This window comes from Caretta caretta, chromosome 4 (assembly GCF_965140235.1).
Source record: "Caretta caretta isolate rCarCar2 chromosome 4, rCarCar1.hap1, whole genome shotgun sequence".
Lineage (NCBI taxonomy): Eukaryota > Metazoa > Chordata > Testudines > Cheloniidae > Caretta > Caretta caretta.
In genome coordinates, this window is record NC_134209.1 from 103,527,371 (window position 1) to 103,542,378 (window position 15,008).

General features: G+C 42.5%; 1 protein-coding gene across 7 annotated transcripts in view; it reads right to left on the reverse strand.

The window, feature by feature from the left end:
• ATP10D (ATPase phospholipid transporting 10D (putative)) overlaps positions 1–15,008 on the reverse strand; it is a 118,174-nt gene that overhangs the window by 55,867 nt on the left and 47,299 nt on the right. The window contains exon 1 of one of the 7 annotated variants that reach the window (XM_075127939.1): positions 11,022–11,041. The exons of the other annotated variants lie outside the window; for them this stretch is intronic. Coding sequence (XP_074984040.1) covers positions 11,022–11,026 — 5 coding nt within the window. The 5' untranslated portion in view covers positions 11,027–11,041. Of the gene's footprint in view, positions 1–11,021; positions 11,042–15,008 lie in introns of those variants that run through there. 7 annotated transcript variants of the gene reach the window in all.

Genomic DNA, 15,008 nt, shown 5'->3' on the forward strand with positions numbered 1-15,008 from the left:
CTGCTTTTCCAGCCCAGGAACAGAGGCCAAGGGGGTTATTTCTTCCTAGGCCTCTGACAGACACAGATGACCACCAACCACCATTTGACATGTTTGATTCCTCTTCTAGTCATTTACCAAATATTAAGGCTACAATTTAGGTATGGGTATTTTTAGTAAAAGTCATGGACAGATCATCGGCAAGAAACAAAAAAATCACAGCCTGCGTCCTGTACATAACTTATACCATAAATATCCCTGATTGAATCTTGGGGCGGGAGGAGGGACGGAAGGGGGGGCACTGCCAGTGGGGGAGCCCAAGGCATCAGCTGGGGTGGGGTGTGGAGCCCTCGGCACCAGCTGCCGGGGGGAGCCACGGGGGCGGGGAGGGAAGAGCCCCGGGGGGCCAGCGGCTGCTCCGGCCGCCTCTGGGACCACTGCTCCGGCGGTCCCTGGGGCCAGCCACAACAGCCGCTGCAGAAATCGTGTAGGTCACACGGGGAGGGATAGCTCAGTGGTTTGAACATTGGCCTGCTAAACCCAGGGTTGTGACTTCAATCCTTGAGGGGGCCATTTAGGGCTCTGGGGCAAAAATTGGGGATTGGTCCTGCTTTGAGCAGGGGGTTGGACTAGATGACCTCCTGAGGTCTCTTCCAACCCTGATATTCTATGATAAGTCACAGAATCCGTGACTTCCATGACCTCTGTGACAAACACAGAGCCCTACTGATTATCCCTCCATGGTCAAACCGGGATCGCCAGCCATCTCACCAGGGCACTCATCTTCCCATTCCCTAGGCTGCATAACCAGCCGAGCCTGCTAGCTCATCTGGCAGCAGAATTTTAAAAGGAATTCCTTTTAGGTCAGGCTTTCCTCTGCCATAACAGATAAACCTGATAGCAAAGTTTCTGTTCTACTCACCTCAACTTTGATTCTAGCAAGAAATGTGTTTATTTTCCCCACCATGCTTAGTAGCTCTGCTTCTTAGACTGTAGTTTCTTGTTTCGTAAGTATTATATTTAGTTTCCTAGATCAACAGTGAAGCTGCTGCTAGCTGACGATATCCTGTTTTTGTATAGCGGATATCTCAATACCAGTATATGAGGGGTGGAGGGAACGGAAAGGAGAGGAAATCTGCAAAATGTACAGTTTTCATTTCTGGATCTCACATTAGGTTCCAGTACACAGAAGCCATATCCTACTGTATTTTCTGTGTTCCATGACAAGATTTGTATATTTTTGCCAGACTCACATGCATGCCTGTCTTTGCATTAGAATCATAAAATATGAGGCGTGGAAGGGACCTCAGGAGGTCATCTAGTCTAACCCCCTGCTCAAAGCAGGACCAATCCCCAATTTTTGCCCCAGATCCCTAAATGGCCCCCTCAAGGATTGAACTCACAGCCCTGGATTTAGCAGGCCAATGCTCAAACCACTGAGCTATCCCTCCTCCCTAAGCTTCTTTATTATTTGCAGAGGGCCTGCATAATGATACCAATCACTCTCCTAATACACCTTCAGTGCAGCAAGAGGGCTGTAGAATTCAAGCTGACTGAGTGGGAAGACTTTTAAGCTCATTTTTCACAAAAAGGCCAGAAACACAGGGTTTGATCTTGCACAACTAAAGTTGACGGAAGCCTTCAATGGACAAAGTATCAGGCACTGAAGACACAGCTTAGGCCTGAATTTCTCTCCTCTTATGTAACTGGGGTTGGGGCACATAGGAGGTGGTGAGCCCTTTCCAGAACTCTGTGTGATCAGGGTGGTTTGTGAACAAGTGTGGCTGGAAAGTGGCCTTCTCTGTGGCATGCTCCCACAGAGGCCCCTGGGAGGGCCGTGAGCAGGTTTCAGGGGGTCCGCCAAGCATGGCTGATACTAGACTCGCTAGAGCCCAAGGTAGAAAGCCGAAGTTCCGCCACACGGGACTGCAGCCCGGGGCCGCACCACCTGGGTCTGAAGCCAAAGCCTGAGCAACTTAACTTCACAGTGCCCCTATGTGGTGTAGCGCCTCCTTACTACCCCCTAACAATGGCTCTGGCTTTTATGTGCAGAAAATCAGTTGTTGTGACACAGTTGGGCCATGGAGTTTTTATAGCAAGTTGGGGGACCTCAGAAAGAAAGAGGTTGAGAACCCCTGATCTAGTGTATTTCCCAGTGGAAATCCAAGCAAGCATTATCTTCTGCACCTTCTAGCCCCTTCTACCTGGTATACACAAAGATTAAATCCTCTCTCTATTGAAGTCAATCGGAATTTTGCCATTGACTTCAATGGGGCCAGGATTTCACACTGAGTGATGTGGGTGAAAGCCATGGCAATGTTAATCTAAACAAGCAATGCTTCTTGTGGGAAAGGGGACCAGCTGGAGAGGTGCAGGATCCAGGAGGATGGAGCCCAGTTTCTCTATGGGGTTTTCAGATCACCACACACCATATTGACTCTGCAGGATCCAAACCCCCTTGCCTCAGAGGATAATTAACAGCTGTGGTTCTCGAACTTTTGTACTGGTGACCCCTTTCACATAGCAAGCCTCTGAGTGTGACCCCACCTTATAAATTAAAATCACTTTTTTATATATTTAACACCATTATAGAAGCTGGAGGCAAAGTGGGGTTTGGGTTGGAGGCTGACAACTCATGACCCCCATGTAATAACCTCACGACCCCCTGAGGGGTCCCAATCCCCAGTTTGAGAACCCCTGATTAAGAGGATATACCACAGGAGAAAAGTGTAGTTTCCAGTGGACTTTGTTCCATGTTATGATTCCCCCCCCGCCCCATCACCCCCCAATCACTGGGGACGAGAGAGCCAATGGAGACATTTACTAAAATATGGATTTGGTGAAAGAGAGTCTTGTGTTCCACAATGAAAATAAAGCTACTTGCTTGAGATTATTTATAAACCCAACACATATTTGTTGACCATTTCCTTTCCTTTGACTGTAAGCTCTCTGGGGGCAGGGACTCCATCCTCCTGTGCAGCACATGGCACAACAGAGCCCTGCTCCTGCAGGTGCGACGAGAATATAAACACAATTATAATTTTGCACTGTGTCTATTCAGTAAAGCTTTCATTTAAAGGGTTTTAAGAGCCTAGCTGCTCATTGAGGTTTAGTGATTACTTTAGAAGGATTCTGAGGCTTTGCAGCACTTTGATGAATAGGGTTGCAGACAACTCTGATCTAAGGGCCAGGAAAACTATGCAGGTGAAAGTGTAAGGGGAGGAAAGGGAGGCTGAAACAACTAGACAGAGAGGATGTCTCCTCACAAACAAAAAAGCCATGCAAGTGTCCCAGTGCACACACTATATTTTTCAATGTGTGATCTTATGAAAACTGGAGTGGGTCTTTTTTCTCTAACCTCAAGTGCATTATTTTATACTTGTACTATTTTATTCCTGCATTTACACTGTGCAATGCGGAAATGAAAGAGTCCATTTCAAAGCCTGGGCAGAAAGTGGAAGAGGTCAGCTTAGCGTAGGAACCCCATTGGGATCTCCATGTCACATTTCCTGGCAAGTTGGGCACAGTTGTGAGATGAAGTGAAAAGTCCTTTGGTCTCACACTCCTCTCAAATTGCAGCTCCTACTCTCCTCTCAGCTTCCCTGGAGCACCTGTCCTTCACCTGTTCCCATGCCAACTGCAGCCATGTTGCTACTGCTCTGATTTTTTCCTTAGTCTCCTGTGCCTAGCCATATCTCCAACTAACCACCACCCACATCCTCCTCCTCCAGCCATCACTTGCTATAGATACATCTCAAACTCTCAGTTTTCTCCCATCTGTAACTTTACTTATCTATCCAGGCTCATGACTCCTGCTCCTCCCCATTGTGCCCAGGGCTACCTCTTTATCTCCTCCTTCCCCACAGGGCTGCATCTCTTCCTCCTCCTTCTCTAACCAATGGGGATGTCACAGCTCCACCCACTTTCCTGATGCTCCTCTCTGCTCTGGCATGCTCTTCCTTCCCTTCACCACTGTTCAAAAACCTCCCCTATGGACTCACCACCTACTTGATTTTCTTCCACCCTTTTATTCTTGAACAAATCAAATATACTTGGGAATGCAGAAATTAGTTGGGACCGTCCTAACTATTTTGTATGTAAATAGTCATTCTTCACTTCGCCTTCACAAAAATATTTCCAGGGAACAATTTCCTTAATTAAAAATTAACTAAATAAGGGGAGACAGAGAGAAAGGAATAAAGTGACAAGCTTTTCCCAAGCCAACTCCTCCATTCCAACTGATAAGGAAGCTTGCTCTCCAGAACACCTCAGGAAAAATGCCTGACCCAGCCCTCCCCCAGGGTGCAAAACATTCCTGAACATGAAATAAAGCGGGGGGGGGGGAGGAGAGAGAGAGAAGTACAAGTCCTGCAGCTGCACAAAATATGCAAATGCTTCCTGGATTGCTTTTTTCCAAGGGTATGCCTGCAATTAGACATCCACAGCTGGTCTGTGCCAGCTGACTTGGGCTAAAGAGCTGTTTAGTCGCAAGGTCTGAGAGCCCAGGCTCCAGCTCAAGCCCAAATATCTACACTACAATTAAACAGTCCCTTAACCCGAGAGCCATGAGCCCAAGTTAGCTGGCACATACCAGTCGTGGGTGTCTAACTGAAGTATCGACATACTCCCAACTGTTTCATCCAAGAGCCCACCATGCCAAATCTAGGTTTGCATAAGAGATCATAGCATCACACACCGTTGCTATCCTCTGTTATTCCTACAAGGATGCAAACAGTTCGTAATACAGCACAGTATGTCATCTGTCCAAATATTAATCAGATAGAAACATGATTACCTTTGCAAATTTAACAAGATCAACCTAGAAAGATAACTTCTTAGGAGAGACCAGGTGGATGAGGCCGTATCTTTTATTGGATCACTTGTGTTGGTGACGGAGACAAGCTTTTGAGCTTACACAGAGCTCTTCCTCAGGTACACTGGAAAGTTGATCCAATAAAAGATATTACCCTCACCCATCTTGTCTCTCTAATATCCTGGGACAAACATGGCTACGCCTCTGCCAACAATTTATTATGAATCATCCAATAGCTAGCCCTTACATTGTAAAGTTATAACTCCTATATAAATTAATTTATCCTAGGCTACACTTGCACAAAGGGGTGTTTTATAGTGTTTACCTCTCTCTCTTTAGACAGTATAAAATTAATTAATTAATTAATTACTCAATCATCCTCTCCCCTCCTCCTATAAAGTTAATAGCAGGTATAGGCTGACAAACACTTCATATTAAAATTAAAGCCGATCGAAAATTTTTAAACATTTTTTCCTAAAACCATTTTCTAAATGAAGAGTCTTTGTGAAAAAAATTGGTTTGTTTTTTTCATTTTCTATTTTTCAACAATACAAAAGAAAACAATGTAGTCATTTTTCAGTATATTATTATTTTTTCTTTTTCCTCCTCTTTCTTCCCCTCCCTCCTTTTTCTGGTGGAAAAACAGGGTGATAATGGGGTATGTGTGCAAAAACTAAACACCCCACACATAAATGATTTTCAAAAATAAATATTTTCATGAAAAATTCTGAAAGCTGTTCCTTTTCACAACTTGCACAAAAATTAATTTTGCAAAATAAATTCCCCGATTTTTGAACACTGCTAATTAAAATACTAAACCTTCTCTTAAATAAAATGAGTGAGGCATTAATTATTCTATCATTGCTTTAAAACATTAACCGTTTGTGATGTGACAATGCATCTTTTAGCTAGCAAGTCAATCATCCCTCATAAAGGGCATTTATATAAAAATGACAACTTACTGATGCTTTTACAGTTCCAGAAGATATAAACCTTCCTGATTATTTCAGGTGAACATGTAATAAAAGTGTAGATTATTTCTCTGATAACATTAACATTCCTTTACTAGGTTCTCTACTGACTTAGTCATTTCCTAAATCATGGCCTCACATAGGATCAAATATAATATTGTGCTTGAGTTTTCCAAAATCTTGTTGTGCAAATAATGTTTTTTAAATTCAACAGAAAAAGTGATCTCAGTACAATATTTTCAGTTAAATACTCAAAGAAATTATTAATCTCACCTCACATATCTTCAAAGTAATCTGAACCAAGATAAACACTTGAAAATAATTACCTCATTACTAATGATCAACAGCAAAATTAACAACTTCTGTCCCATACACATGGCAAGATTCTTAGGCCTCATTCCGCCCCCTTTGTGCAACTCCAACAACATAAATGGGCCAGAGAGTGGGCCCAACAAGACAGATGGAGATTGTCCAGGTATGAGAAAATCCTTAACCGCCCTAGGGCCAATATAGCAGGCTCTATGCTAGCCCCTCTCAGCTCCCCTTAGTGTAGAAGTTGTGCCAGTCTGGTGGTGAAAAGACAGCTTTAGGCCTCCTTTCCCTCCTCCTCACCAAGTGTAAACCTATCGGACCTGAAAATCTGAACTATGGATTGAAAAACAGAGCTGGGATTTAAAGATGTGAGGGAATCATATTATTCTCATGTGTACAGATTAAATCTTTATGGGGGCAAATAACTGAAAAAGTGCCTGATCCAAAACTGAAGTCAATGGGCAGACTCCCCAACATTTTAATGGACTCTGGACGAACAGACACATAGTGAGCAATTTTGGGGATTTGTAGTTTCAACCACTGCAAAAGGTATTTAATTGCAAGATTTTAGTGAAATGCAGACTTGGTCTAATTCTCTACAGAACTTGCCTTTTGTTGCCATAATACAAACTAAGCACATTCTGTTTCTAAAATGGTTTTAATACCAACTCTGCAGGATATTTTTTTCCATACATGAATCAAATTGATTTGGATGATTAATTTATTCACAGATTAGAAAGATCCTCTTGCTAAACACAAAGGATTTGGATTACTTCAAACAACTACTAGGCAGTAATAATAATTGAATTATAAGCAGCATGTAAGTTGGTTTGAGCATTTTCCAACCAGCATTACCTATTTATCTTTATATTTCCTCTATTCTTATGTCTCATTTTACCTCTTCTGTAATGTCTGTAACTCATTATCTAAGGTTTCAGAGTAACAGCCGTGTTAGTCTGTATTCGCAAAAAGAAAAGGAGTACTTGTGGCACCTTAGAGACTAACCAATTTATTTGAGCATGAGCTTTTGTGAGCTACAGCTCACTTCTGTAGCTCACGAAAGCTCATGCTCAAATAAATTGGTTAGTCTCTAAGGTGCCACAAGTACTCCTTTTCATTATCTAAGGTGGTACTTCTGAAAATGTGGTTAATTCTGGCACAGTTAGAATTTTGCTGCAAAAGTTTAACACTCCTGTTCTCTGCATCTTTTCCATGGCACTGTTATGACACATGCAAAATATGATGGAAGCATTGCTTGGGAGTGGTTGGTTTTTTGGGGGGGGAGGGGCCTTAAAACACCAGTACTATAAAATGCTGTTGTTAAAATTAGGTTCTCCTATCTTGCAGTTAAGAAAAAAGTTCTTTTTTAAATGCTGTGTTTTCTGTAGTCCTTGTAACCAAGTACTTTCTCAGACCCCAATCCTTCTAACACTTAAGAAAGTGAAAATACTTTACTTATGTTGATCAGTCTCACTGTGAAGTTATGTACCTGCTGTGTTTGCAGGATTGCAGCCTTCCTGTAAGCATGTTTGCAAAACCACGCACATTTTTCTCTGGGCTTAAAGATATTCAGTATACTTTTTTTTTTTTAAATGCACATTACACTATCTGCAAGCATAACCTAATTCAAATAAAACTGTTAGTAGAGAACTTTGACTTCTAAACCAAGTCCATGCAAACATGCCTGATGCACTAATCCTTAATGTGGGCCAAAGCTCCACTCCTTCTATAAGATCCATGAGGTAAGACCAGCCATCACACCTAGATGTAGCCCTAATTGAAGTCAGTAGGGTTTCTCATGGGCACAACTGTCCAACCGAATGAAGCTCATAAATAAACCAAACGAAAAGTAATTTTCATTGGACCACCAAAAGACTCATTTTGACAGTTTACATCCCTAACAATTTTACCTGTCACCTCCAGCTAAGATATGACAAGCTGTTAAAAAAACAGCACACATTTTTGTTAGCAGAAAAACTGCATTCCTCCCCCACCTTCTCCATGCTTAAAAATGGCTCCACCACTTTTGGTGAAATTGTAAGAAAAAAAAAATTGCTACCTGACTTATAGCAGGCCTACCAAATTTCAATCAAAAGGCTAACACCCTTTCATTCTGAAGTACATGGGTGTAACCTTAATATAGGTACTGCTATACCAGGAGTGGGGCTCAGGGCAGGGGACTGAGATGCAGAAGGGGTGTAGGGTGCGGCAGGGGGTTGGGGTGCAGGCTGGGTGCGGCAGGGGGTTCAAGGCAGGGAGTTGGGCTGCAGGGTGCAGGAGGGGTTTGGGGTTCAGGATCTGGCCCAGCACCGCTTACCTGGAGCGGCTCCGGGGTGGCAGCAGCGCACACTGGGGCCAGGGCAGGCTCCCTGCCTGCCTGCCCTGGCCCCACGCCGCTCCCAAAAGGGGCTGGCACCACGTCCCTGCGGCCCCTGAGGGAGGGGAGGCAGAGGGCTTCGCGCACTGCCCTTGTTTGTGGATACCTCCCCCGAAGCTCCCATTGGCTGGGAACGGTGACCAATGGGAGCCACAGGGGTCAGTGCTGCAGGTGAGGGCAGCGCATGGAGCCCTCTGCTCCCCCTCCCTCCGGGGCCACAGGATGTGGTGCCTGCCGCTTCTGGGAGCAGCGCGGGGCCTGCAGCGCCACAGGGGGGGCAATCCCAGGGGCCGGATCCAAAGCCCTAACAGGCCAGATCTGGCCTCCAGTTTGCCCACCCCTGTGCTATACGCTCCACCAATAGTATACAACTGTTTTTAAATACAGTTAGTTTTTAATTACAGTTATATTTAAAGAGACAATGATGGTTAGTTTAGGTCCAACATTAGTGATATTAAAAAAGAGGGTGCAAAGTTAGATTGTAGCCCCTGAATTTCACATTCCCGTATGTACCCGCAGTCAGCCATTTTGTATGGTCAACCACTGCCAACTGAAACCCGAACATCATATAGCTAGAAATAATCTTAGGCCCTGAGCAGCAAGGCTGTGCAGCTGCATGTTTGCACCTCTGTTAATCAGAATGGGAGGCTGGGACAGGGAGTTAATGTTCCATGAAAACAATGAATGTTTGGACAGCTGACTTAAGTTTTAGGTGCCTCTGACATGTAAGTTTATTGTTATGATTGGAAATGTTTTGCTGATAAGGAGAATAATAAATTGTTATTGGCTGTTGTTAGGGAAATTATTAGCCTATTAGGGGCTATTATGAGTTATGTGCTTTATAAAAAGTTAGAAAGTGTGCTTTGGGGCAGTCTTAGGAAGCTTTTCTTTGGGCAAGGATCTGACACTTAAGTTCCCCAGCAGTGAAACAGAAGGAAGGCCCTTGGAAGACTGGCTGCTGATTCCTCTAAACCATCTTATTTTTAGTAAATATAAAAATATAGGATGTTCTGAACCTAATGCTATAGCGAGTGAGTGTGCGTGTGCTTGAGACCTAATAAAAAGTAGTTTTAGATAAAAGCATTCTGATTGTATCAATCATATATCAGAGGAACTCTGTCCCCATTGATTTATTCTTGACACCGCCTAGGGAGAAACAGTTGGGAGAGAATTGCTTGGGTTCTGAAAATTGTGGGTAACAATATGAATATAAATAAATGTTTTCATGAGGGACAAGGTTTACCATTAGACAGAGCAGAGATGTGTGTCCCTGTCTTCTACCTTAGATTTTAAATATCAGCTTTTCGACTCCTGGAAAAGAATTAGGGGCAATAAAATTAAAAGTGGGCATGGTGCTGAATTGGTATGGCCATACTGAATGAATGATGAGAACATGGCTTGACATGACTGAACTGTGAAAGAGGATTCTCGGAGCAGAATCCTTCTCTTAGCATCAGGCAGATGGCAGAGGTGAAACTGACTGGCTCCATGGTGCATGTATGATCAATACTGATCTTTGGGTCAGCAAATATGTTTACTTGAAACAAACAACATGTGTAAAACATCCTGAGTTCTGAACATCCATCCTGAGTGGAGCATGGGCTGACCAGGGCATCTCAACCCTGTTAAAGGACATCACGCAGGGGGCTGAAGTGAATGATTAATAAGGGAGCGAATGTGTGGCAATTTTCAGTTGGCACCACTCTGCAGTCTCCTCCTAAAGTATTAATTAGGTAAAAATTAGTAGCCACACGCCCATGGGCATGCTTTTAAGACATGTGACTCCTTCGAGAAAAAAAGAGTACAAAAATCAAGCAGATTAAATTACTGTTGGGGGGATTTCTTAATTAATGCTTAAAGAAGCAACGCTGCTAGACAGAGTAGCCAAAACTCTGCTCCATGGGCTCGAGTAGGACTGTGAGCCAGAGGGGTTTCCAGGCAGTCAAGGAATCCGAGAAAGACCAGAGGGCTAAGGAGACAAACCTGGAGAGGAGAAGTCGTCCATAGAATTTGGTAACCACCTTCTCTGTTTGCCGAGCAGGAACTGTGTGAGGCTAGCACAGGGCCTGTTTGTGTATGTTTTTGAAAGAGAGGCTCACTAAGAGGAATGTATAGCTCTTAATGTATAGTTCTTTAATGTCTACCGTAGGAGTTATGTGCTTAATGTAACCCTTTACCGCTTGTGTAATTCCTTTTCAAATAAACTGCAGTGTATGCAAATTAATTACTGTGGACCTTTTTCATTGGTATGACAGTAATCTGCTCCGCTGGGAGCCATTAAAGATCCACTCAGGGGTAGTAGCCCCCTGGTGCCAACAATGACCCCAAGAATTTAATAGGCCTGAGTGACAGGTAGGAGGATGGTGTTGTCCACAGTGATTAAAAAGGGAGATATTGGGTAGAGCATGGAGAGAGTAGGAGATTAAGCTAAAGAAATGTCACTAAAAGCTTGTCTACACTAAAAAGTTTTGCTGCTTTAGCTATACTGGTATTAAAGCATCCTCAAGCTCAAATATATGACTATTCGAAGGACAAATAAAAAAAAATAAATCAGAGGCTTTTGTCTCACCTCATGCCCTTTTTCTTATGGTTGTCCCCTCCCATAAGCTTTCCACACCTTCTACGCTTTAGAATGCCAAGAGCTCTGAAATTAAAACAGCTTCAGAAACATTACTTGCCAAAAGAAATACTGTTCCCAGTCCAGAAGCAAAAACAGAAGTGATATGAAAGGAAAAGTATTAATCTCTCATCAGCTACTAGGTGCCTCCCACTGGAAAAAGAAAAATAGGTTATCTCTAGAGGAATGGTTCAAACAATATGGGAGGTGGCTGTTATAGAAAAATTAATGCACCAATTACATACCCACAAAACAGACAAATAGATACTTGGATATATGATTATCATTTATTCAACAAAGTATATTCACCTGCAAAAAGCAAAACAAAAAAACCCAGCATTTCTGTCCCATTTTTGACTACTTTTTTGGATATGCCTGGATTGTTAAATATGTATAATCAGAGATTTCAGTCAATTTAATAAAATCACTAGAAACAACTAGTGTAAAGAGGTTCACTCGGTAACATGGAACACTGTTAAATAAAGAGATCCAATGTTTCTCTAAAGAAAAACTAACTGTTGTAACAATTATTATACTGTCTCTGATTTTTACATGGCTAGGATTTGTAAACCTGTTAAAACTTCCTTAATAAAGTGATAGCAGTTAAGCTTTCTGAACTCAAAGATTGACGGTTATAGAATAAATTCTACAAGTGCCGAGAAGGTGGAAGAGAGTGTGCAGATGAAGAAAAGGAGCACTAAAAGCAGTCTGGATATACCAATAAACATCCACAACAGACAGCAATTGCTGCAAGGAACCATCTTGACAGAATTAGATCAAATAGTAAAATATGCATGTTCTAGGTACTGACAATAATGGAACTCCTAATATTGCACCGAATGAGTCTTTCATTCCTAAACTCTTCATAATGTAGGATTCGATTTGTTGAGTGCCCATTTGCTGCCAACCCCACACGCTTACTGAATTCAGGAATTCTTCCGAGAATAGCAAATTCTACTAACATCATCCATACAGAGAACAGTGTTTCCCCTACCTATCTTAAGGACATCCTCATGAAAGATAACATGCAATAAGAGAGCCTCGTTGTAAAGGGTATGAAAAAGCAGGAGCATCAGTTGTTTCTCAGCCAAGTTCCAAGTAGCAAAAAAGAGGAAGTTTGCATTTGGTGGGATAGTGTTCCCAAGCAGCACTTTAATGTTGTTGCCCCTTCCCCCCTCAGGCCGCCAACAGGGGGGGAGAAGGAGCAGCTGCCCCGCGGATGGCTGTCCCCCAACCCCACCCCTTCTGTTGGAGCCCCACCCCTTCCGGGAGCTGGAGCCAGCCTCCAAACCAGTAAGTGTTGAGTGTTACTTTCATGTATATATGAATAATGTCTCTAGCACATGTGAAGAAGAGGGCCTAAACTCATCAGAGCAAATGAGCTTAAGAAACACGGCCACAAAGAATGAGTAGGGAGTCATTATAACTGGACTATGTCCTTGGGGCTTTGCAAGTCTTGAGAAACAGCAAATCCCCCTCAACCTTCTTTACTGTGATAAATTGGCAGGATTTTCACAAACTGAGTTGCCTTAATATTATGAAATCAATATAAATGTTACTTCTTTAAACTTGCCTTTAAACAGCAATTTATGCAGGGGGATGTTTTTTCCCCATGATTTCTCTATCCCATTGTCTTTAATGTGGCTTGTGTGATTGCAGCAGCGCTGGGAGAAAGCTCTCCCAGCGCTCTAAAAAGACCACCTCCACAAGGGGCGCAGCTCCCAGCCCTAGTGCACTGTCTACACTGGCGCTTTACAGCACTGAAAATTGGCAGTTTAGACAAGCCCTTCGTCTCTGTCAAGCTACCACTATTATGTAGCCATCTTTAGCATGAGTCACGCAGGTTTATTACTGCACCTTTGTATGAAGCAATAGTTCTTTCACAGCTTTGCTGAAGATTAGAGGAGCCGCAGGAAAATGACAAATCTGTAGCAATGAGCTCTTGCAATGTATAATGCTCTTGCGTAGGACTAAATCAGTAACTGTGACGTGTTCTCCAGCTCTGAGCACAATTAGAGTTGGGTATCACCCAACACTCTTTAGATTTTGACTTAAAATTATGAGAAATTGATTTTTGTTATGGGCAACAGCATTTATTTTCCAATAAACATCAAACATATCTGATGGGGATGTTTTGGCAGGGAGAGGCCAGAGGGAAAAGCACAAGGGGAGACTTCTTTCATGAGATGCTTGAAAAAACTTCCACAGCTCACTGAATGCATTACAAAATTCAGATCACACTTACATGACTAGATAATTTGCATGCAGTGTGAGATTAAAATCAGGTGTCTCTAAAAGTTGAAGAGTTGTGTCTTCGGTAATAAGCAATAGAAATAGGTACTTTCAGAGTGGTTGTTGAGAAAGGGGAAGTAGAAGAGAAAATATTCCTCAGACTTGAAGACCTCCCAAACTCCGACAGCTACCTCCTGTGGCTTGCTTACTGTGCTCTTGAAACTTAAGATACATAGTGTTTCTTTGCTAAAAAAGGGCATGTATTGAGCATTTTTAAGTTACAGGGTATGCATCACTGTTACGCCAGAGTTCTTTATCCAGAGGGTAATGCTAGAATTTTGTTGTAGCAACTTAAAGGGAAAGTCATGAGGGAATTATATTGACAAAAACAATTTTAAGGAATCAAGTCACAGAAATTCACACACAAAATACCCTAAAGGCAGAGTGGGAACAACAGACACGGCCAAGCCTGAGTCACAATGCATCCTGACAGTACAAAAGGGAGAACTATGTCAGTGAGCCCACCTCTCTTGAAAACTATCTAAACAGGCCACATATGGTATGTCTACACCGCAATTAAATCCATGAGGCTGGCCCACGTCAGCTGACCCAGGCTTGTGGGGCTCAGGCCTGTTTAATTGTGGTGTAAACGTTCAGGCTGTAGCACAGAGTCCCAGAGCCCAGGTTCCAGCCCGAATATCTATACTGCAATTAAACAGCCCCATAGCCCAAGCCGCATGAGCATGAGTCAGTTCACATGGGCCAGCCACAGGGGTTTAATTGGAGTGCAGACATACCCACATAGGCTTACTACCTTTGGCTTGCTTTTCCTTGATTCATTTAAAGATTTTTTTTTAATTGGGATTGTGCTGCTCCTTTAAAAGCCTAAAAGGTTAGAAACAAGCAGGCAAACAAAACCTAATTTAGAAATAAACATTTTTTCCTGCTTGTGTTTTAACCTTATAAAAATCAGGAATGTAAAGTCTGGGCTTCCCTGCATACTGGAAAGTGTAAGGGACGTTTACTGTTAACTCTTAACATAGTATTTGAACAGGTGAAGATTTAACAAAAAGCAAAGCTTTAAAAACCCTTTTTGCTTTTAAAACGGTTCTATTTTGACTCTTTATCCTGTCATATCATTTTTCATACAAGCTCTCTGGCCTACACGGGACAGGAAATTGCAATGTAAAAGACAAGCGAGTTATTTTTAAAGCTACTTTTCACACCTTTTTTGATCATCATAAAGAAGCCAAAACTGGTACAAGCCCCATTTCCCCCGCTTTGTTTCACAGGTATTCAAAAATGACCTGCAGTAGAAGCCTTACTCAGACATGGTCACTTGCACCATTTTTAAAAGTCTCATTTTTTTAAAAAAAGAAAAAATTTAGATATGGACTTTGCAAACAGAAAAGAAAAGAAAAAAATCTAAAAGGTCAAATGTTAGGTTTTACAGCTGAAACAATATCCTGTGGAGCAGATTCTGGTCTCTGTGATACATTTGGAGTCATTAAATAACTGGATTCAGAGTCACTGAGGCTCTCTCTTCACCACAAAGAAAAAATGTATTTTTGCAACAGGATAACTAATGTGCATTAGCTATCCTGTTGTAAAACCATAGTGGAGACAGGCACTGAAGTTTTTACGTCATGGTACTGCCAAAATAACGTCACTTTTCTTCTCCCATCCTTGCTCTTTTGCAAACTCCTT